General features: G+C 43.1%; 1 protein-coding gene and 1 pseudogene across 2 annotated transcripts in view; one reads left to right on the forward strand and one right to left on the reverse strand.

Annotated features, from left to right (window-relative positions):
* Positions 1 to 1,559: 1,559 nt before the first annotated feature.
* Positions 1,560 to 6,556, reverse strand: LOC147710430 (exportin-5 pseudogene; annotated as a pseudogene). The gene has a single exon (XR_015295863.1). The product of XR_015295863.1 is annotated as an exportin-5 pseudogene (transcript).
* Positions 6,557 to 6,988: 432 nt separating this feature from the next.
* LOC147710431 (ER degradation-enhancing alpha-mannosidase-like protein 3) overlaps positions 6,989 to 23,814 on the forward strand; it is a 353,737-nt gene continuing 336,911 nt past the window's right edge. Inside the window, exon 1 of the mRNA XM_086921118.1 lies at positions 6,989 to 8,479. Coding sequence (XP_086777244.1) covers positions 8,232 to 8,479 — 248 coding nt within the window. The 5' untranslated portion in view covers positions 6,989 to 8,231. The remainder of the gene's footprint in view (positions 8,480 to 23,814) is intronic.

The raw sequence follows: 23,814 nt of genomic DNA on the forward strand, positions 1-23,814 counted from the left end.
AAAAAGATCCTTACCATATTCAGTTTGGTAAGCTGACCCAGAAGCATTAAAAACGTTACTGAAATTAAGTAATTTCAAGGAGGTTATTTTTATTGCTAGAATGTTAGTTTCTGTCATTGCAACCGTAGAGCAGAAGGAACTCTGATACCTAAACATTCACTGCACATTTGCGAAGACTGTAATCCAGTTACACTGAGTGAGCCTGCTTGTCACTCAATGCTATTTCTGTCTCCCTGTAATAATACTGGAGCATAGTCTACCAACAATAACCAGCAATAGTGCTTTATCCAAAGACCAGCTGCCTAGGGGTCCCAAGTGTTTCCATCAGATCACTATGGGGCCTAGTCCTTTCATAAGAAAGAGCTCCAATATTTGTTATCTCGTGCAACTGGTTGATGTCGGACCTCGGTAACCAGCAGAGCTAGAAACCTCTGTATCCCACCATTTGAACTATTTTTTTCAGTCATTAACAACGTTTCTCTGACTGGATAGCGATGTTCATTGGCTGATACTGTAGCTAGTATTTTATATAGAAGCAAATTTTACACCACCTCCCATGGTTGAGTGATGACTGTTCGACCAAAGCTCTGGTCGGGTGATGTGAAGAAACTAAGGGAGTCCTAACAAACTACTACAGTCCAAGCATTCAGCATTTAGAACCCTGGCCAGAAAACATGAAAGGCGGTGTCTCCCTTGATACAGCCAGGTGTTCCCTACCAACCACAGGATATACTGCGAATGCCTTAAGTCTGCCTTCAAAACAGTCAGTGTCCCTTTAAAAGCCAAAAATAAGTTTAAATGTAATGCACCCAGCATTCCAGAAGTAAAGCGTGATCCATGTCGACGGTTGCCCAGTACGTTCCAAAGAAGAATCTCCATTCTGTGCATTTAATATTTGCCAGACGAAATGTGAATGGCTAGAAAATTGGAGAAACCCAAGAGTGTAACTTGATAATTTTCTCAGAACATACATACACACACGGCTGTACTACCTACTACTAAGGAACCTGCTGAATACTGAACTTTTTAGCAAGTCTTTAAGTGAGAGTTTAGACGGGCGAATTACAGTGACTAAGTATACCAGGTTTCCCGGCTCCAACTGCTTCCTGCTCCTAACGTACTCCGAACAATCTCCACTCACCATTGGAAATAACCTGCTTTCCTAAAAATGCTTCAACACGTATTACTGATACTAGCCCACACTCAATTCTGTATACCGACCCAGCACTAAAAATTATATATTTGCAACCTTTTCAGTAGATCAAAACACTCTGAAGTGGCCACAATGTGATATAACTGGTGCTACAGACAACACTACAAATGAAATAAGCATTGACGAAGCAAATATGTCTCGCCTTTGAGCTCCAATGACTTTGCCACTGTCTTCAGTTTATGCTGTACAGCTTTGCCAAAAGTGCTGATGTTGTAAAGCATAAACAAAAGGCCAAAATAAAGGTGTGTTGACACTGCGCCATTTCGTAGGAGTGCGCAACTATCGTAAAGCATGCATGCAACACTGGTGCCAATGATGAATCAGAACATTTAAAAAAATATCAAAATGAAGTAGTACGAAAGCACTTTTATTTATAAAGCAGGAAGGCCAGAAGCAATTTGATACCCGACCTCCTCCCAAAAAGTGACTGCATGGACTGGGGGAGAGGAAAGAAGGACACAAGGCTGGAGGGCACAGAGAAAACACACATGAGGGAAAGAAGATGAGAAGAGCGAAGCAAAAGACAAGAGATAGCACGGGAGAGGGAACCACATGGGTGCGAGCGAGCAACACAGACCAGGCCGGGCTGGGAACCCGAAGCAGCCCTGACAATTTTTTTTCAGACCACCCCCATAGGATACAAAAATCACAGTGTAAGTTCTTGGTAACCTGACAATAGGTCTTTTGCAACCAGACTACTCGACCTCCAAACGAGAAGCATTACATAGAAAACATAGAACCCAACAGATGAGGCAACTGTATTTTGAGCTGCCACTTATATACTTATTTATCATATGGCATTTTTTTATTAAGTAAATGACCTTGGTTCATGTGGCTGCACTCAGAAGATGAAAGGATCCAAATCTTTCTACTTTTCCTCAACAGAACAATTCCTACAACAGTACAATTAATTTACTTATTAAACGTTAATCCCAAACTAACCTGCAACTTGGGAGCAGGTTTCTACCTTAGCCTCAACGCAGCATACATTACTTCTCCATATCAACACAAAAAAAAAGACATTCAAGGTTGAGAAAAACAGAATTAAAAAATATGTAATAAAATATACATTAATCATGTTCTAGTGTTTGTAATGTCCATCTGCAGAAAATTTTAATTTAGAGAATAATTTCTACTCTTAGAAAACGAAATATATATATAAATCATTTGCAAACGCCTAAGAGTAAAGAGGATATTCAATGTCTTACTGAAGTTCGTCTGCTTCATGACAGAGATCTACGTTTGATTGAATTGGTAAAAGGTTTACCGTTCCTTGACCTTATGTAGGCATGGAGGCGTTTCCTTAACTTCATGGAATGATGCAAAGGAATATTTATATGACCCTTAATCCGATTCCTTTTACCAAATGGCTTCAGAGTACACCCTTGTAATAAGCCTTTGAAATAGTGCTGAAGTTCATGGTCTGGTTTTTGAGCCTTCGTATCCAGAATCCACTGATCAAACGTGTCCAAACCACGCAAGTTAATGCCACGGATTTGCCTCATCACTTTATACAAATCACTGTAACCAGGACGCAGAGATTTATAGATGTGGAAGGCCAGTTGTTCGAAAGCATAGCCCTTAAAACTATCAACTGTGTGGATTTGTAAGCCTTTCAGCACCATTGTAAAATAATATGCTACAGAGTCAGCGTGTAGTGGCTCCAAAATAGAGTAATTGAGCACAGGCCAGCAGAGACGAATTACTACTTTGTAGGTAATTAAGTGTTTCCACAAAAGTGAGGAGAATGATGTGTTCAGTATGGCAGAGCGAATGTCTTCGTTTTCCATCAAGCAAAATCCCAGCGGTGTTAGCTCTGGGTATTTTGATTTTGTAGGCTGATGCAGTGAAGGTGGCTCCGCTGCTACCTCACCCTCATCAGATTCTGAAGCCCTGAAATTGGAATCTGCATTCTCGTCTAACAAATGGCAAATGACGGTAGTGGATTCAGTCGGGGAAACTGCACTCACACTGGGCAAAAAGAAACCTACTGCAGATTTTTCAGAAACATTAGATTTCGCAGCAATAGCATTGGTATCTGCCTTTTGATTTGATACCTTGCAAGCGCCATCATTCACTGCAGATAAAACATTGGTAGGTGCATCATCAATGCATGCACAGTCATCATCATCTGATTCAGCAACACAAATAGAGTCATCATCCTCCTCATGGGGCATAGTGCACACATCACCAGTTTCAATCTCCTCATGGGGCACAATACACACATCACCAGTTTCAATCTCCTCATGGGGCACAATACACACATCACCTGTTTCAATCTCCTCATGGGGTACAATGCACACATCACCAGTTTCAATTGTGACAGCAGTAGTATCTCCATTCACACTACAACCATCTCTTATTATGGGCAATTCAGTCTGAAATTTAGTTACAATATCATCAACAATGACATTGTTTTCATCGTTGCAAGACACACAGCAATGAATGATTAACTCCATGGCTTCTTCAGTCACGAGCATGACTTGCTTTGGTAAAACTGTCAGCAACTTTGGATTTTCGAATGCAGTTTTCTTTAAGTTCTTCTGCTCAATGGTACTCCAATCATGAGTTAGTCTTGTGTAGATGAATGGTAAGAAAGTCCTCATAATAGGAGACACGAGAGTCTGATAGAATTCGGGAGGGCAGGAGTCCACCAGAGGCTTCAAAAAGTCACGAACCATGGAAATGAGTCTGTAGTCTGGAATGTTTTCCAGGTTTGCAAAGGCAGATTCAAGAAGACGGGTAGAAAGGTTGTTAATGCTGAAGAAATCCTGATTTAGGGACGATGTGCCATATCCCAAAATACTGAAACAGAAAGCGTACAAGGTGCAGAAAAATCCCTGCATTCTTTCTAGTGCAGTTTTGTATTCTGGGGGGTCATAAATGCACAGCAAAGGTTGTGGAATGTCTAGGCTGGAAGTATTCTCCAAGCCTGGTATACTTAAGACCTCTGCTAGTTTGTTACCCATCCTGGACACCACCTCTGGCAAATAAAGCAGATTTTGGGTCTTTATAAGAACGAACACATTGTCAAGTAGTTTTAGAATCTGTTCACTGCATGGGTTGCGGCAGATTGGTTCCCCATTGGGCCGAACACCAACAACAAATCCCCCAGTCTTAGCTGTTTCCACATCAGCAGGACAACATGACCACCGCAACACTCCAAGAATCGTGGCAACACAATGGATTATTTCTGAACTATTTAGATTCAGGTCACTTTCAACAGCTGTGTTTGTGAGCTGGAGATCGGCACACACATATGAGGCCAGTGTTTCCGGGTCAGCAAATACCTTTTGCATCTCATTAGACAGCCAGAATGAAGAGACTGGAGCCATCAGCTCTTCCAAATAAACTTTCTGACAATGATAATCCTTGAATTGGTTGATAAATATGACCATGGCCTCAATAAGTGTACTCTTTTCCATCTGTGTAAGCTGCAGAAGCTCATTACACAGCAACTGCTTTATGTGGTTAAACAGCATCTCAAAGTTAGGTAGAAGGAACTGAGCTTTGTCTCGACAAATACGATTAACACAAGAACAGGCATCTCTTCTCCCACTCTTCAGAGCATGAGACTTTGGATCTTTGATCTCTTCAATACCTTCAAGCAACTTATTGAGAACTTGAGGCAACCACTCATTTTTAAAATTAAGTAAAGGCAGCAGTGTGCATATATTCAATGGAGCACAAGTCAAGATGAGAGGATATTTGGTCTTAAAACTCAGTAGAAGTTGGAGCAGATCTATTCCTTCATTCACTGGTATTCTCCTTTTCTGCAGATTTTTGGAAAGGTTTTTAACAATAATATTAATGAAGAATGAGACTGCTTCCCACTGATGGTAGGAGTCTGTGGAGGTGCAATAGAAGCCATCCTGTGTCAATGAATTTATGGACACAGAATCAACTGGAGACAACAGTTGGTGTTTAAGGAACCTGCTAGCCATCCTGAAACAAGTATTCGGGTCAAGACGGCATGCCAAGCCAATCACCTTCCGTTGCACTTCTCGAAAAGATTTTAAAAAAACATGAAAATGGTCATCAGTGAGAAAATCAAAGCGACAATATTCACAAATACGGCTACAATTTTTGGAAGGGAAGCATACCATCATCAAGTTTGTTCTTGTGGCAAGTAGATATCTTGGGAGCACAGTTAGCAAAAGAGGGTTATGGGATATGTGTTTGTGGCTAAAAAGCTTCTTCCACGTGCTCTGGGTTAAGTAACGTAAGTAATGGGGGCTACGTACTGTGAAATCAAGTAAAGCCTCGAGATATTTACCAAAGGTAGGCGGCACATTCTCAAAATGAATTGTATGACAGAGCTGCTCACCAAAAGCACAGAGGAGTTGGCACCGCTTTTTTAGGAATAAATAGCGTCTCTCCGTAAGCACTTCCCCAGTTGTTGTTTCTGGGAATTTGAAGATGTACGGTATGACAACATTTTCGAACAAGACGAGGAGTGGCTTGCTGTCACAGAGTTTCCCAATTTGATTCACCACAACAAGTAGGCCCTCTGCTGCCTCCAGCTGCAGATCGCTATCATTTAGTAGGCACCACAGGGAATCCAAGAGCTGGAAGTTCTTAGGGGTGATTAATTCCAAATGCGCCAACTTAACATACTGTGCCAGAGTATTGATGGCAACTGTTATTATGCGGCAGAGCTCCTGAAGCTGCGACGTGGAGATCTGATCCTGTTTCAAACGTTGATACTTCTCGACACTGTGATTTAGTGAAGTACGCACCACTTCCAAGAAGCCATGGATCCGTTTGTGTAGGGCATGACCTAATCCACTCATCTCGACACCCTTTAGGGTGCCCTCATCCTCGGCCAACCGTAGCAAGATGAGCATAGCAAGCTCAGCCTGTGAACCCCCTTTTAGGCAAAGGTCACGCAGATCAGCCAATAGGTATTGCCAACGCTTCGGCCAGTTACATCGAATTAACTGCACCACAACACGCACCAAAGCCTCTTTAATACAGAGGTCTTCTTCCAAAATATGTTTTGTGCCATTTAATACCAGGCCCATAACGCTGTCCTTAAAGCGCATTCCCTCATTCGTTGAAACGTCGACCATGACGGCACTCACGTGATGTTGTAACACTTTAAGGGCAAAATGTCGCACATGGGTGTTTTCTGTTTTCTCAGTCAACTTCAAACTGCATGGGACACGAAGCACGGCAATATCTTTGAACTCATCACAGAACTGTTGGGCCTCGGCACGCCGTTGGAGGCTGGTGGCCGGGTCCATGATCACTGTCACCGCTTCGATGACCATGTCACAGACGTACTTAATTCCTTCGGCAGACATCTCTCAAAGCTGCCAGGGACATGAGTTACCGCAACTGAATGGCGATTTATTTTGCACTTTTTAAAACCGGAATTTCCGGGAAATTTTCTGTTTCAGCCAAATCCAGTCTTTACAAAATGTTTAAGACCCCATTCCATGATGGCCGCCATCATAAGGTTACTGAGTATTCTCTTGTGGTTAACCCAGGGGTGCTTTACCTGGCTTATCTCGGAGGCATCAACGAACATAATTCCCTTAATTTTCGGCAATTATGATGTTAGACGAGGCAGGTAAATAAATGAGCTACTACTAAATATCACAGATAACAATAAGTTATATTTACTAATACAATATAAACAATTGAGGTAGTTGTATTGCAGGTACCCCCGGGGGTCTTATGAGATAATACTATTGACGTTTATCTTTGTCCGTTTTCTATACCTGCAGAATTAGATCCGGAAGTGCTCGATTGCTTTCAAAATATACTTCCGCAAATAATCTAGGATTTTTATGATGTTGTATTACATTTCTGGCCGTCATTGGGGTGTAGTGAAGAAACTTCATTTGGACCCTCCTTAGTGAGCACTTCTTTGCCGTTGAACAACCGAAGGAAAGAGATGAGCCTGGTCCTAGAGGGCGGGCCACAGCTGATGACAAGGGAGAGGAAAAAATCAAGGGGCGGAGATAGAGGTTAACAAAACAGCTAGACCCGGCATAGGATGAAGAGGGAGAAAGGCAGTAGCAATCCATAGCAGAAGGATAAGGAAAACAGCTGAGAGCAAGGCAGCAGGAGATGGCAGAGCTCGGCGAAGGGAGCAAGAACTAATAGCTATGAGTGGGAGACAGGAAGCAGAGTCACAGTCTGCACGGCAAATACCGTAAAGAACAAGATCGATTCTGGGAGGCTCCTTTCAGAGGGAACGAGAGGTATTTCTGGAAGTAGTGAAAGAAGGCATAGACAGCTGTAGACGAAGATTCAGAATGTACGAGGTTCAGGGTGGAGATGGGCTGGCTGGTTGGAACGACAGAATTAGTGCAAAGGACAACTTAAAGTTGGAGAAAAGACACCAGTGAGAACAAAGGATAGTGTGAGAGGTAGTAACGTAGGGAAAGGGGCACTGACAGCTGCGAGCCACGTAAAAAGGACCCACCTGGACAGATTGGAAGGTCTCAGTGGAGGGATGCTGATAGGGAAGTCTTAAAACAAGAGGTGTAAGGAAAGAAACCGGGACAGGTGTGACAGCGCCAGCCAGACGCTGTACCTCACTGGAATTAGAAAACAGACGAATACACTTTTGTAGTTCTTCGATCGGTGGAACCTTTATCATTTCTAATTGTCGAAGGTAATGGGCAGGGAGTCGGTAACCAAGAGGCAGATGGAAAGATTTTGCACTTAGTATAAAGACTGGTTCGAAAAAACTGCGGGGTCAGTGTTAGAAGAGAGACCTAAACACAGAAGAACCGTTGAGCCAGATAATAAAGGAAGGGTAGCAGTGTACTACAGCCATTTTCCACTACAGGCATACAATGTTGCGTTATTTTTTATAATGGCATTCGTAGCAGAAATGTTCTGTGGACAGTCATCGGGAAAGGAGCTCTTCCTGTCTGTTGTAGCCATAGCATATTTTTCATGTTCTGACAGCTGTAGGAGTATGGGGTTGTTATAGGTCTGCATGGTAACAGCATGGTCCGAATTAGTAGACACTACAGAATACACATTTTAGGGTACAGCCATGGACTGGAGTGTAGTGACCCAGTGGGCCAATGGCCCGAATGTTCGTGATTATTGGAGAGTAGGTCCGGTGGGTTTGACGTCAGTCTTTTTAGTTAGTGTGGTAGGTAGGAGAAGCTGGACCCCAAGAGGCACACCATGCTGGCCATGGAGCCCGGCAATGTTGGTGTTCCTGATTGCTTTCTGCAGTTGGGTTTGTGCTGTTGGAGGAGTCGAGGTGATGGAACCAGAAGAGAAAAACAGGCTCAGGTAAGCAAAAGCCGTGAATTTCCTATATTTGCCAGAATATAAAATGATACATAGATAGCAGAAGTATAGGGAATGGCGGTGCTTAATTTATAAAATAACTGCTTCCACTTAACAAAATGCTAGTATTAGAAGTATTGCACTAAAATTCTGTGCCCAAGGGCATCTTTCCAGCTGTGTTAGTCTCTTTGGTGCCATAACGCCATGAAACGACACAAAACTTGCCAACCTTTACCCACTGGTGTGCATATCAAGTATTTTATAGAGGTGGGAGAGCCAACAAATTATCAGGGAGAGCTGAGCCATGGGTCTGGTCCAGCTCTTAGAGCTAGAGGTGGGTGAGTCTCTGAAAGCTTGAGCATGAATCCTGGCTCTGCCGCAGCTCAATGCCCTGTTGGAACTCGAGCCCATAAGGAGGCGAGTTTTCATGTGGTTTCTGTCTGCCACCCTCCCTCTACCCAGGATGTAGTGTTATGTCCACAGCTGTCGACTTCGGAACTGGGGAACCAGTCTCTGCGTCGGCTCACTATCCTGTGATTGTGGGCAAATCAATCTCCCCATGCCTATAAACAATGACTGATGGGCTTGTGTCACTTAAAGCGCTCCAAAACCTTCAGGTTGAGTTCACGCTATATAAAAGAAGACAAAGCGGTAAAAACAAATCCTTAACATAAGGAAAGAAAAATAGATTCTCATTTACTAGCAGCTTCCCTGTTTGGATTGTGTGATCTTAGACATATTTTTTTTCTCAAAAACATTTTTTTCCTTCATTATTTTGTATGAAAGCACTTTCAAATATGTGAGTTCAGAATACCAGATGTACAAAAACCCATTGTGTGTGACTTAATAGGCTATAATTTTACTCTATAATAGTCTGGACCTCTACTGGATTTACTTTACAATTGTCTTGCATCTTAGTTCAATAATGGTTTATGTTTAAAACCATCACTTTTAATAAGGACTTCTACCTGCAAAGTATTAATGGCAAAGCTTCTGCATGTTGTTGAATTTGGAAACAATTTTCCATATTTTGCGTTATGTTTGTATGGTTCACACAGCAACCATTTTTAGGGCGTGACTTGTACATGGGCTCTAATATCCGATCCAGACCATTAGCTCGGCTCTCCCTGTTAATTTCTTAGCTCGTGCAGCTCCACTAGGAGCCAGTACACAAACAGAGCCCTGAAAATGTTACTTCAGAATTCAAAAAAGTGTATTTAATATGTAGAAGCTTTGACATTAATACACCACGCTATAGCACTGCAATGAGAATTACTTACTGAAAGTGATAGTATTTAAACATGAACCGTTAGTGAACTAGGAGCCAAGACAGTTGTCATGTAAACCATGTATGTGACGCACATATTTATAGAGCAACGTTATACTCTATTAAATAAAACACAATAGGTTTTTGTACAATTGTTTGTTTCAACTCACATATTTACTTCATACTGGATAATGAAGAATAAGTAGTTTTGGTGAAAAAAAATATTTGCTTAAGATCACCCAATTTATTTTGGAAAGCCACAATGTATCCAGGTTTTCAGCCTTCACTTTGTACAAATCAGTCAGTAAATGTGTATCTTTTTTGTCTTTCCTTATGTTGAAGCTTTGTTTTGACCTCTTTGGGCATTTTTCTGCAGTTTTTATATGGCACAACACAACTAAAAAGTATTGGAGCACATTACATGAGCACCGGTTACATTATTAAAGATCACATTTGTTGTTTATAGACACAGTTATATTAAGTAATTTGCTCAGAATAACTGGATTGTTGAGCCTACCCTGAGACTCGCACCTTGTTCCCCAGTTCCAAATTCTCTATCATGGCCGTAGTGCCACATTTTGGTTAGAGGGATGGTGGCAGGTAGAACCCCCTTGAAAACGTGGCTCCATATGGGCTCGAGGGACCAACAGGACTGTGAGCTGAGTCAGGCTTCAAGCTCGAACCTGGCTTACGCTTTCAGTGGCTCACCCACTCCTAGTAGTTTAATACTTATTTATTCAAGTTTGACTGTTGGAAAATGTTTATATTCTTATTCTGTATTTTAGCATTATTTTTAATGCTGCTAATTCTGCATTTGCTGCCTTTTGACCTAAGAGTATCAGATACCTATAGTGGTTGCCATGTTTGTGGTCTTCTCCATAACATCTGTGTAGGAAAGTGGCTCTATATATACTGGACCAATGTAAGGTACAGAGTGTATAGAGTCCCCAGTCCCCAGAGGTTTGGCTGAGGCTTAAGTTAGATATAACCTTACTCTCTAAAGTGGTAGCTTGGTCGAGCAGTAAGGCAGTATCAGAGGACAGTGTAAAGCATTTGTTGTACACACTCAGTCAGCAAATGGTCTCACACACACTCAAGAACTGAACTCTAGGCCAATTGTTTTGTATCAAAATATATAATTGTTTTATTTTAGAACCAGCAAGGTATAAAAATATACTTTCTCAGGAGGAGTTACTTTAGTTAAATAGTTTTCAAATAGGCAATAGACTTTTTGAATGCTGTAGTTACAGTTTGTTGCAATAGGCAACACAATTTCAAACACAATGCAACATTGAGCTCTATGGCAATTTCTGGTAAAATGCAGTAAGTTACTTTGTAGATTACTTTTCTAACCACAGGACTGGATCCTAGATTCAGTCCCGGGACATGAGCTGTAAACGGTTAAGCAAAAGCGTTTTGGTTACAGTAGTGATTTTTAAGGAATATTATTGTATTTTAAAAGTTGACACTTAGAAACTTTTCCAGTTGGAATTACCAATGTTATCATATGGAAGGAAATTCAATTTGCAGGTAAAGTATGTTCACGTTACTTTTGTAATCCAGTACTGGACTGGGACCTCTATCTAAAACAGGTAAGTAATTACGTTTTGGTAGTTGGTACGATTTTTAAAGAATATTTGTAGTTTGAAAAAATAGACACTTGGAAGAAATTTCACAGAAAAACAGTCAATGGTTTCCTGTGAAAGAAAATTCAAATTGCAGGTAAAGTACGTTCAGGTTACTTATGTAATCCAGTACTGGACTCCTAGGTTCAACACTGGGACCTCTATCTAAAACAGGTGAGTAATTACGTTTTGGTAGTTGGTACGATTTTTAAAGAATATTTTTAGTTTGCAAAAATCGACACTTGGAAGAAATTTCACCGAAAAACAGTCAATGGTTTCCTATGGAAGAAACTTCAGGTTGCTGGTAAGTACGGTTAAAATTACTTTTCAGGGTTGGTGCTGGACTAAGAGGTGCAGCGCTGAGGTCTCTCCTGATGACAGGTGAGTATAAAAGAAGACCAAGGGACATGTATTTATGATGGTAATTTAGTACGGGATACTTTTGAAGGTGAAAATGCGACCACTGGACACTCACAGAAGGGGACTGTTGCCGTGCCAATGGCCAACATAGACAAGGGACATGAACAAAATATGTTATCATTGCCTAACCCAAATACTACTGTTGTAGGAGATGATTCGGGAAATAGTGATGAAACGCAAGGGCCTTCACCTTCCTCTTCATTAATTTCCTTATTGTCCTGGAACATCTTCGGAATTACAAATAAGCTAGAGGATGAGATTTGGTTAGATTTTGTGAAAACTCATGAAATCTTGTGTCTACAAGAGACATGGTCTAGGACCACGTGTGACATCGAGGGCTTTCAATCACTTGCTGTCCCGGCTGTTCCATCTACATCGGGAAGGGCCAAAGGTGGAATATTGACTGCTTTGTCTATAAAACTACAGGATCCCAAAATCTCGTCACTGGTAAAAACAAACTGGTATCAAGTGTTGTTGTTGGAATACCTTTTCCCTGAATCTGTGTTATTAATTAATTGGTACTATAACATCTTTAATGGGCATGATACCTCAATAATTCAGGATCTGGAGTATGCTTTGGTTAAAGTCCGTGGCAGGCACCCTTCTTCTCCGCTTATCTGGGTTGGTGATTTTAATTGTACACTTTGTGTTCATGCAGGATCGAATGTATGTGGTCTAGAGGATCTGAATGCTCAGCCTCTAAACCATTTTAGGCACACGCCGCAGGGGGACGCCCTGAATAATATCATCCTAACTAATGATCTGTGTATAGTAGACCCCTGGTCCCCACCAGAGACCCTGCATTTACCGACCTTTCAGGGCTTGAGGGGTGAAATGAGTACAATTGATTTTGTTTTGGTATCAAGCACCTTTCTAAAGCATGTAGATAAGTTGGAGGTGGTAGCAAATCCTGCCAGTGATCATAATCCTCTAATTCTATCAATTCTGGGTTCCGACACATGAATCGCTAAGGTCCTGTGAACAACCTATTCAGTATAACAAAAATCAGGGTGTCACTCTGAAATGGAGGAAGATAAATGTGTCCCAGTTGCAAGATGACATTACTGCAAACTGTAAAACCGAAATAGATACATGTCTAGCGGGATCTGATTCTCATAAGGTCATAGGAAGTTTTGAGAAGTTGTGTTGCCACATAGGACAGTGCCTAAAAAAGCCTAAAGGGAAAGGTGGCCAAAGGGCCTTTAGATGGTTTGATTCTGTGTGCTCTGCCACACATAGGTCTCTAAAATTAGCTTTGTCTCAAAAGCCAAGAGATAAAGAGCTTGTAAAGATCAGTAGGAAAGCTTATAGAGACGCCATTACAAAAAGAAAGCAAGACCTGAAAGATATGGCCTGGGATGACCTTGAAAAGGCAGCAGAACTGAAAGATAGCAGGCTATTCTGGGAGGTCATAAATCGCCCCCTTTTTAAGAGTGATAACAGTGAAGCTATAGCTATGCAGGTTACTGCCGAACAATGGGTTCAACACTATAGCAAGATTTTTAATCCCAAATCATATCCAATTATTTCGAGTGTTGAGGAGACAGGGGGCGTGGTGCTACCATCTCCCTCGGCTTTGACCCTCAGCTCATCATTTACATTGACTGAGATTGAGGAAGCCCTAGGGAAAGGAGCATCCTTAAAAGCGCCAGGTCCTGACGCTGTCCCCCTCGATCTTTTTAAATCTAATACCAGCCTGTGGGCACCCATCTTATTAAATGTTTTTAAAGCTGTGGTGGTTGGCCGCATCCCTGGCACATGGAAAGAGGCAACCGTTGTGCCAATTTTTAAGAAGGGTAACAGATCTGATCCTCGCTGTTACCGTCCAATTTCTTTAATAGACGCTGCTTGTAAAATCCTTGGCAGAGTTATCCTGGTGAGATTGGAAAGTTGGGCAGATTCTGTTGGATTGCTAGTTGATTCCCAATATGGTTTCAGGCACGGAAAGGGGACAAATGAGCAGTGTCTCAATTTGGCCCTGATCCTGGGCAAGTATATGAAGGCCAAAAAATCTGTTATTCACTTGGCCTTCATGGACCTGACAAGTGCTTTCGACACAGTCTGCAGGAGTAAGTTGTGGAAGATGATGACTGATATGGGCTTTGAGGAACCCCTGGTGACCTTGCTCCGTAGGTTACATGAAGCCACAAATGTGTCCATCAGATTTGGTCCCGGAGGGGAATTAACGAAACCAATACCTTCCACGGAAGGAGTACGTCAAGGATGTATCTTGGCGCCTTTCCTCTTCTTGGTTTACACAAATGGTTTAGAACAATACCTATTAAACCAGGGTTGTGATTTCCCAAAAATTAATGGTAAAAGCATTCCAATGCTTTCATATGCGGACGATACTGTCCTAATGACACTAACAGGCAACAGCATGCAAATGTGTTTAAATGCTTTTAACAAATTCATGCTTGATTTAGATCTAAAGGTAAACTTCGAGAAATCCTTTGTAATGTCCTGTGGCCCAAAGGGGCCGTCTACTAGGAAGTTCGAGGTAAACAGCCGCGTAATTGGGAAAGTTGATAATTTCAATTATCTTGGTAACCTGTTTGATAGTAAACTAAGTTGGACACCGGTAATGAAGGTCCGAGCCCAGAATATGACAAGGGCGATAGAGGGTATCTTCCGCTTCTGTAGTAAATTGGGGCAAAAACACATTATGCATCTCAGAACCCTTTACACCTCAAAGTGCCTATCTGTTGCCACCTATGGGGCAGGGGTGTGGGGGACTGAAATGCCTGCCGCAATACAGGTGGTGGAAAATAACTTCATAAAAAGGGTCTTGGCAGTTCCTAAAAGCACCTCAAACACCTTCTGTCATGATGAAATTGGTATGGTCAGCGTATCTGATATAATTAGTATGTCCCCTTTACTCTTATGGGGTAAAATCTGGCAATCAGAGGACCTGCAATTAACAAAAGAAATTATTACCGATTGCATGGCCTTAGAAAATTCCAAACAGATCCCCTGGTTATCTTATGTTTGCATTATGCTGAACAAAATCGAACTTGGTTTTTATTTCAACAGCCCTGAGAAAATCAAGGGGAATTATAAAAAGGAGATAAAATCAAAGTTTGTGAAGGCAGGTATTCAGCCTCTTATGGATAAAATTGGGACTGAATCCGTGCATGTTTGTAAACCACATCCGCAGTTTTATCTAACATTTACTCTTAATGCGCAATGGCGATTTCTTTTAACACGGTTTAGGCTGGAGACCCTCCACTTTTTACTTGCTTTCCCTAAACAAGGGGGCTGGGTTGAGAGACTGTCCCCTTGTCCTTGTAGTAACAAGGACAGGCAGAGTACCTTACATCTGGTTCTCTTCTGCTCCCTGTATAAAGAGCCAAGACTCCGGTTCATTAAATCTATTCTGAAGGGTAGGCAACCTTGTACTTACAAGGAAGGTTATGAACATTTGTTATCCTTATCTTCTGTGGAAATCTGTTGTGCAATGTTAAATTTTATCAGAATCTCCCTAAAGATCAGAAAGAATTATGGGTAGCTTCACAGGTTATGAATATTTGTAAAATTTTAAAGTGTAATCTTTTTGAATTTCTGTCACTGTTATTATTATGTCTTTTTTAAAACAAACTGTGTTTACAAATTAGTTTTAAATGACTTGTATAAATGTATTCTTATCTGAAATGTGACACGATTGAATGTTCAATACTTTTATGATTCATTTTATGTATCGAATAAAGTTTTTGAATACGAATACGACAGGTGAGTAAATCGGAATTCGTTGTTCGGCTGATTTTAGGTGAATATTTTAAAGTTCCAAAACTCCACTCTTCGAAGAATTTCCAAGTGAAACCAGTCAATGTTAGCCTATGGAAGAAAAGTCACTTATCAGCTTTTAGGTAAGTACTCGACTGGCAGAGTTAAGGTTCTGGGCATAGACTCAGGGGTCTCCCATGGTCAGGTAGGTGCGGTTGGCACACCCTCAGCGGCACAGTGGCAGCCAGGTGCAGAGGTAGTTAGGCCCAATGTTATCCAATGAGAGGCAGGGGGCCTTCGGTTGGTGGCTGCTGGCTAGCAGGCCACGCGGCTATGGGAGCTGGGCTCCTGGTCACTTGCTCAGGGCAAATGGGGAAGTAGGATAGGACAAAGGTTGCACTGCCAGGTGCACTCAGGGGCACTCAGGCGGCTGGGTGCAGGGTGCTTTTGAGCTTTCGGGCGCTTTTGAGCTTTCGGGCGCTCAATGTTATTCAATGGAGATCTTGAAAAGGGAACAAAGGCTGCAGGCTCGGGGACGGAGGATCTTCTGGAGCGACCAACACTTCGAGGGGTAAGTTGGGATCTTGGAGGATAGGTAGGCACCCAGGAGTTGGGCACAGGGGGCCGTGGGGCGCCGGGTGCGGGGTGTCTTTTGATGTCGGGAAATCTTACCCCCTGCTGTTCGCGGTTGGAGGGGTCCCTCGTCCTGAGGCTGCAGGCTTCGTCGGGGTCTGAATCGCCGGGGGGGGCGTCCTCCGGGTCTTTGTCTACTCGGGCACAGGCCGGGCTCGGCGGGTGCAGAGTGGGCTGGATTCGTGGTTCCTGGCTGGCACCAGGGGTATTGCTGTTTGAGCTGAGCCACTGCTCGGGGGAGTCCCAGTCTCTAAGAGGGTCAAGGCAGGCAGGTCCTCTGGGGTTCTTGAGGTTGCTGTCCGCAGGAGACGCCAGGATTTAGCAGGAGCAGGCCCCGGCATGTAGGACTGGGGCCAAGTCAGTTGATGTCCTCCTCTTGTTTAGCAGCTGCACAGAAAGTCTTCTTCTCCTTGGTCTTCTTTCTTGTTTCGAAATCGGGATCTGAGGAAGGAAGGTTCAGGGTGCCCCTAAATACTACATTTAGGGGCGTCATAGGTAGGGGAAGGGCAGGGACCAATAGGTCCCTGTCCTCGGGTGAGTACACCCCCTATGCTGCTTTTTGGACCTGGGGTCTCCAGACCACATAGGGTAGCCTGGCACAGAGTAGGAAAGGTCAAAACCAAAGGCAAAAAGTGTTAAGCTTGCATCACACCCTATAGCAACTCAGCGTCCATCCATTCAAAAATAACGCTACACCAGTTTAGGAAAATACGGTTCACTTTTATAAAAGATTTTGGTATATTCACACTTATTTCATCTGCTTGTTTTGTCACTACTCACATTAGGTAATTCTCCCCCAGACATTTCAGTAGTACATTGTTTCATAACTCACTGGGCTTAACATAGCATTAAGTATCCTATAGTAAAGGCATTTTCTTGGTTAGGCTGACTTGGCACATTAGAAAAACAAAGTATGTCACCTGTAAAGGAACACGGCAATACTCAAATGGGTCCAGATGATAAATTAGTTACTAAATCGTACTCAACTAAATTTCATCAGGTGAATGTCAAAGGGAAGTCAGACTAATTTCTCCCTCCCCCCCCCCCCCCCTCTCACTGAAAAGGAAAGGTTAAGCAACAAACTCAGGCCATGTCAGCATTAAAATGGATTCATGGTTCGTTTTCCTTTCCCCGCGTTGTCACTCCTCTTTATTTTACTTGTTCCTTTCTTTTCCACGAGTCCCGATGGCTTCCCGGACTCAATCTTCCCTATTTAGTCAACTCTGCTTCCAAAAAATAAATGAGGGGGGGTTTTCCCTTCCGGGACCTTCGGAAATCAATCCCCGATCCCACATCAGCCCCCAGTTCCCTCCTTACTTGAAGCCAGAAGGTTTGGGTTAATTCAGCCATCGCTGCGCAGTTGCAGCCGACCAGTACTTGCCACCAGATCCTCCTTTCTTTCCCCAGTGGCGTCTCCCCTGCTGGCCAGGCCGAGTGACAGTCAAGCCGGCACCAAGGGGGACACACCGGGTTAGCAGCTCCGCGGGTTTCCTCTCCCTCGAGTTCCTCCTGGAGTCGTCTCTTTTGACTCTTCAGCAACGACGTCACTGCACAGGCGTGGGAGAGCAGCGGCTCCAGTCAGTTACCGCCCCCCTCTCCTCAAGCGACAGGAGGCCCTCCTTCGGACCTGCGTGCTGACAGACACTTCCTCAGTGATACTCCGCCCCCCCCCCCCCCCCCCCCCCTTCGGGGATAGTGTCTATCACAACGGGCCTGCGCAGAGTCGCGCCACCTCACTATCTCCGCAGCTTCTGACCCCTCCTCGCCACGCAATCAGAACTGAGCTGAGGAACTTGGGAGTCACAACCCATTGGTCGCGCCTCCTCCCGCCAGGATTACTAAGAGCGGGGGGGGAAGGATTTCCCGGCTGCTCTTCTAAACAAAGGTAGGGAGAGATTTGGAGGGGCCAATCGCAGGTAGCAGGCGGACACGAGAGAAAGACAACAAGCATTTGCAATGCAATAGGTCTCGTATTAGGAAAGATTGAGCTATTGGTATTGTAAATGACACATTTTTTATTTAGGTTTTGTTTTTGAAAATAGCGAAATTAATAGCTTTGTCATTTACCATGCCAATAGTTATAACTTTCGCAAATGTGACACCTATAGCATTTGTAATGCAATATGTGTTGTATTTACGTGACTTACTTGTATTGATATTACAAATAACAATGGTTTTTAATTTTTAAAATAATTAATACTTAAATAAAAGTTATTGTAATTTATAATGGCAATAGCTTAAACTTTTGTATATAACATTTGTGAAGATTATGTTCAGTGTATTTTATTGTGACGAAAATCCAAGAACATATGTCAAATATTAACATCTTTTTGTTACATTTGTAATAAAGCTTGAAACATTGAGATAACATATTTGAACCAACCAGTTGTTGTTGAATGGTTGCACAGATTGATGCTGTGGTGGAGCTCAGTGATGTTGTGGTGCCACAGAGTGATGCTGTGGTGGTGCTGAGTGATGCTGTATGCTATGCTATGTTTTGTTTTGCTATCCTATGTTTTGTTATGCTATGCTATGCTGTTTTGTTATGCTATGCTATATTTTGTTATGCTATGCTATGTTTTGCTATGCTATGCTATACTATGCTTTGTTATGCTATACTATGCTTTGTTATGCTATGCTATGCTTTGTTATGCTATGCTATGCTTTGTTATGCTATGTTTTGCTCTGCTATGCTTTGTTATGCTATGCTATGTTTTGTTGTGTTTTATTATGCTATGCTTTGTTTTGCTATGCTATGTTTTGTTGTGTTGGTATGCTATGCTGTGTTTTGCTATGCTATTATGTTATGTTTTGTTCAGCCATGCTATGTTTTGTTTTGTTAAGCTATGCTGTTTTGTTGTGTTTTGTTATGCTATGTTTTGTTATGTTACGCTATGTTTTGTTATGCTATGCTATGTTTTGTTTTGCTATCCGAAGCTTTGTTTTTTTTTTTCACAACAAATTTTATTAATTGATCAGGTAGAAGCAGGTATACAGCACTCCACAATCAGGAGGTCACTGCAAGATTATCAGCATAAACACATCATTGTATCCCAATCAATAAAAAAGAAACGTTTCTTCCTAACCCCCCCAACTCCCACAGCCACCCAAGAACCCCACTACCCGCCCCTTATCCCACCCTAGCCCCGTACACGTGATCATGTCAAGCCCTCTGTATGTGCTATCTGAAAGTCCGGCGCCATGCGCCCTCTAGGCCTGGTGTCCATCACCCAAATTTAGATCGTCTTCAGGCTCTGCCGGTGGATCAAGAGTCAAACCCCTGTAGTCTGCCCACCTCTTCCAGATTTTAAAATGCTTCCTGGGACAACCTCTGGCCTCGAACACTGGGCTCTCCAAACCCATAAAATAGTCCAATCCAGCTCGAAGCTTTGTTTTGTTATGCTATGCTATGCTATGTTTAGTTTTGCTATCCTATGCTTTGTTTTGTTACGCTATGCTATGTTTTGTTGTGTTTTGTTATGCTATGCTATGTTTTGTTGTGTTTTGCTATGCTATGCTTTGTTATTCTATGCTATGCTATGTTTTGTTATGCTATGCTATGTTTTGCTCTGCTATGCTTTGTTATGTTATGTTTTGTTATGCTATGCTTTATTGTGTTTTATTATGCTATGCTTTGTTTTGCTATGCTATGTTTTGTTATGCTATGCTATGCTTTGCTGTGTTTGGTATGCTATGCTGTGTTTTGCTATGCTAGTATGTTTTGTTATGTTTTGTTAAGCCATGCTATGTTTTGTTGTGTTTTGTTATGCTATGCTATGTTTTGTTGTGTTTTGCTAGGCTATGCTTTGTTATGAGATGTTTTCTTGTGCTATGCTTTGTTATGCTATGCTTGTTATGCTATGCATATGGTATGCTATGCTTTGTTATGCTATGCTTTGTTATGCTATGCTTTGTTATGCTATGCTTTGTTATGCTATGTTTTGTTATGCTATGTTTTGTTATGCTATGTTTTGTTATGCTATGCTACGCTTTGTTTTGTTATGCTATGCTATGTTGTGTTTTGTTATGCTATGCTTTGTTGTGTTTTGTTATGCTATGCTTTGTTGTGTTTTGTTATGCTATGTTTTGTTATGTATGCTATGCTATGTTTTGTTATGTATGCTATGGTTTGTTGTGTTTTGCTATGTTTTGTTTTGCTATGTTTTGTTTTGCTATGTTTTGTTTTGCTATGTTTTGTTTTGCTATGTTTTGTTTTGCTATGTTTTGTTTTGCTATGCTTTGTTTTGCTATGCTTTGTTTTGCTATGCTTTGTTATGCTATGCTTTGTTATGCTATGCTTTGTTATGCTATGTTTTGTTATGCTATGTTCTGTTATGCTATGTTCTGTTATGCTATGTTCTGTTATGCTATGTTTTGTTTTGCAATGTTTTGTTTTGCAATGCTATGCTTTGTTATACTATTCTATGTTTTGTTTTGCTATGCTTTGTTTTGTTTTGCTATGCTTTGTTTTGTTTTGCTATGGTATGTTTTGTTGTGTTTTGTTATGCTATGCTTTGTTATGCTATGCTATGTTTTCCTATCCTATGCTTTGTTTTGTTATGCTATGCTATGTTTTGTTTTGTTTTGTTATGCTATGCTGGTGAGGGTGAGTGAGGGTGGATGGGGAGGGTGGTTGAGTGAGTGAGGGTGGGTGGGTGGGTGAGTGAGGGTGAGTGTGAGAGGGTGAGAAGGTTGTGAGGTTGTGTATCCTATGCTTTTTTGTTATGCCATGCTATGTTTTGTTATGCTATGCTGATGAGGGTGAGTGAGGGTGAGTGAGAGTGTGTGAGGGGGTGTGAGGGTGAGGGCGAGGGTGTGATGGTGTGTGAGGGTGAGAGGGTTGGAAGGGTGAGAGGGTTGGAAGGGTGAGGGGGTGTGAGGGTGAGTGAGGGTGTGTGAGGGTGTGTGCGGGTGAGGGGGTGTGAGGGCGAGGGTGAGTGAGGGTGTGTGAGGGAGAGGGTGTGAGCGGGTAAGGGGGGGTGAGGGTGTGAGGGTAAGGGTGTGTGAGGGTATGAGAGGGGGTGTGAGGGTGTGAGGTTGAGTGAAGGTGCGTCAGGGTGGGAGTGAGGGTGTGAGGATGTGAGGGTGTGTGATGGTGAGGAGGTGTGAGGGGGGTGAGGGTGGGTGAGGGTGTGAGGATGTGTGAGGGTGAGAGGGTATGAGGATGTGTGAGGGTGAGAGAGTGAGGGTGAGTGAGGGTGAGTGAGGGTGAGCGAGGGTGAGTGAGGATGGGTGAGGGTGTGTGAGGGTGTGTGAGGGGTGAAGTAACTTCATAGTAACCCAAGGTGCTTCCCAGGCTACTCTGTCAAAAGCCTTCTCAGCACCATGCCTGAACAGTCAATACAGACATTCATCTTTCTGAAGCTAATGAGGTAATACCACAATACCACTAAGTTGGGGAAACTGTTATCAGCCCTTTTGAAACCTGAGCGAGTTGTTGCAGAGAGACAGAAAAGTGAAGAGAGTATAGGCGGGGGGGCGGGGAGCAGAGCCTTTGAAAATCGGAGAAGCAGATGCGAGTCACGGCAGTGAAAGTGTGAAGCAGTGGGCCCCGGCCGTGAACAGGGATGTAATTAGGGGGAAGAAGGGACGGAACTGAAGTGCTCTGGGTTTAATAGACTGTCAATGTCCAGCTGGTTTGGTGTCTTATTTTATCTGCAGCAGGGTGCTTTGCACAACTTCAGCGTGTTCTAAGAGGCAATCTGCTCTGCACACCCGTATTGCACGGTGCACGCGCTGCACAATATCCGACTCGCTTTACCAACAAACATCAGTATTATCGACTAAGTGAGCTTAATAAAAGTGTTGGTATAATGCCACACGAGCAGCTTAGTCTCGAAAGCTTTACGCTGCTCCATATGCACAACACACTTTCTTGCACTGTGTTTCACGTTCTTTCCAGCGTGAGGAACAATGAGAGGAAGAAGGAAGCGAGAGAGCGAGGAAGAAGGGACAGAGTGAAAAGGGCAACAGGGGGAAAAGAACATGGTGAAAGATGGAGGGACAGAAAGATAAAGATAAAGACAGCTCACAGATGGACTTGGAGGGAGAACGAAAGAGAAAGAAGAGGGCAAACCAAGATGAAACAAGGAACTGGACGACAGCAAGGGACTGGCAGACAGAAGGAGGTGGGGGCAGGGTAAAGGGTTAAGGGGTCGGGAGAGACGGCACAGGCTGGGCAGGCTTAAAAACATGTAATTATAAAAATTTCGATCTAGCGCTGAGAAACCCTGGATACGTTGTAGCGCTTTAGAAATAAACATTTATTTTCCTAAAAAGAAAAGGCTCTTTTCTGATTTGCTCACAAAGTTTACAGGTGAAATAAGATTAATCTATAGACACCTGGTTCGCAGTAAGAAAATAATGAATAGCTATTTTTAAATGGTACATTGTTCAGCATAGTCAGTGTTTTGTATTTACAACATTATAAAGGAGTCACGGCCTGCGGCCGTGAAAAAGTGTCTGGCACAATGTTTAAAATTGAAGCAGAATGCCTTCACAGCAGCACACAGAAAGCATTACAACTGGCAAATCAGTGGTAAAGGAGTCACGGCCTGCGGCCGTGAAAAAGTGAAGTGAACGAGCGCACACTGGGGAAGCTTGGAACTCGAGCGACCATATGGAGAGGGAGGGGGGTTGGGCTACCTGCTGGGAGAAGCTGGGCTGGGCTGCCTTGAAGGGACAGGGGCACGAAGTGTGAAGTCACTGAAAGTCAAGAGAGGGAGGGGAGTGGGCTGCCTGCTGGGAGAAGCTGGGCTGGGCTGCCTTTGATGCGAGTCACGGCCTGCAGCGCTGGTTGGGAAGCAAATGGCTGAGGCTTTGAAAGCTCGTGTATGAGAGCAGGTCACGTGATTGGGATTCACGTGAACTGTTGAAAATCCTCATCGTAAAAGTCAGCTTTGTGGATGGGCGGCATTAGGTCTAGACCTAAAAAGGGGGGTGCTAGCCAATTCCCTCAATCCTCTCGCCAACCCTGCAGAGCTCCTCAAGTCTCTAGTCACTTCTCCGATACTGGACAGTGGGGCGGAAATCCACACAACTCCACTCCTCCAGAAGTCCCTCAAGCCCACCCCAGGATAGGGGCTAGTCCTTTTTAGCTCGAACGGACTCTGTCCAGGGTCAACAGGAACGCAGTCTAACCGGGTCAGGTCTGCAGGAAAAGGGATGGTGTTTACAGTAAGGAGGCCACCCGTAAGAAGATGTCCACCCTCTGAAGGTCCTACCCCACCTTGCGCCACAGCATGTACTCCAGCTGACTCTATCTGGAAGACAAAATGGCCACCCTACAGTTGGCCTTTTTATACCCCTAGCCTCAAGTGTCCAGAACAGGCCAGAAGGTTCTAGATTCCCTATGTTAACCTATGGGTCCATTTTCTGAGGTGAGCAGTTGTGGCAGTTACTAGCCACCATTTTGTGTAACTAAACTTGCCCTTAGAGAAGGAGGGATTTCTAGGCCGATTAGGAACTATAGGGTCAAGGAGTACCTAACCCCTAAGACAACACCTAAAAATTCCAGTGGACATAAAAACAAAGGTTAGGAGGCAGAAAAGGGGACAAAAAACTAAATAAGTAGGAGGGACCACCCAAAGGGCTGACAGGTCTAACACGCTTCCCCCTCAGCTGAAAGTGGGGAGAGCTACCCAACCCTTGGGAGTTCTCATCACTAAGGC

This window comes from Lissotriton vulgaris, chromosome 5, assembly GCF_964263255.1.
Source record: "Lissotriton vulgaris chromosome 5, aLisVul1.2, whole genome shotgun sequence".
Classification (NCBI taxonomy): Eukaryota; Metazoa; Chordata; class Amphibia; order Caudata; family Salamandridae; genus Lissotriton; species Lissotriton vulgaris.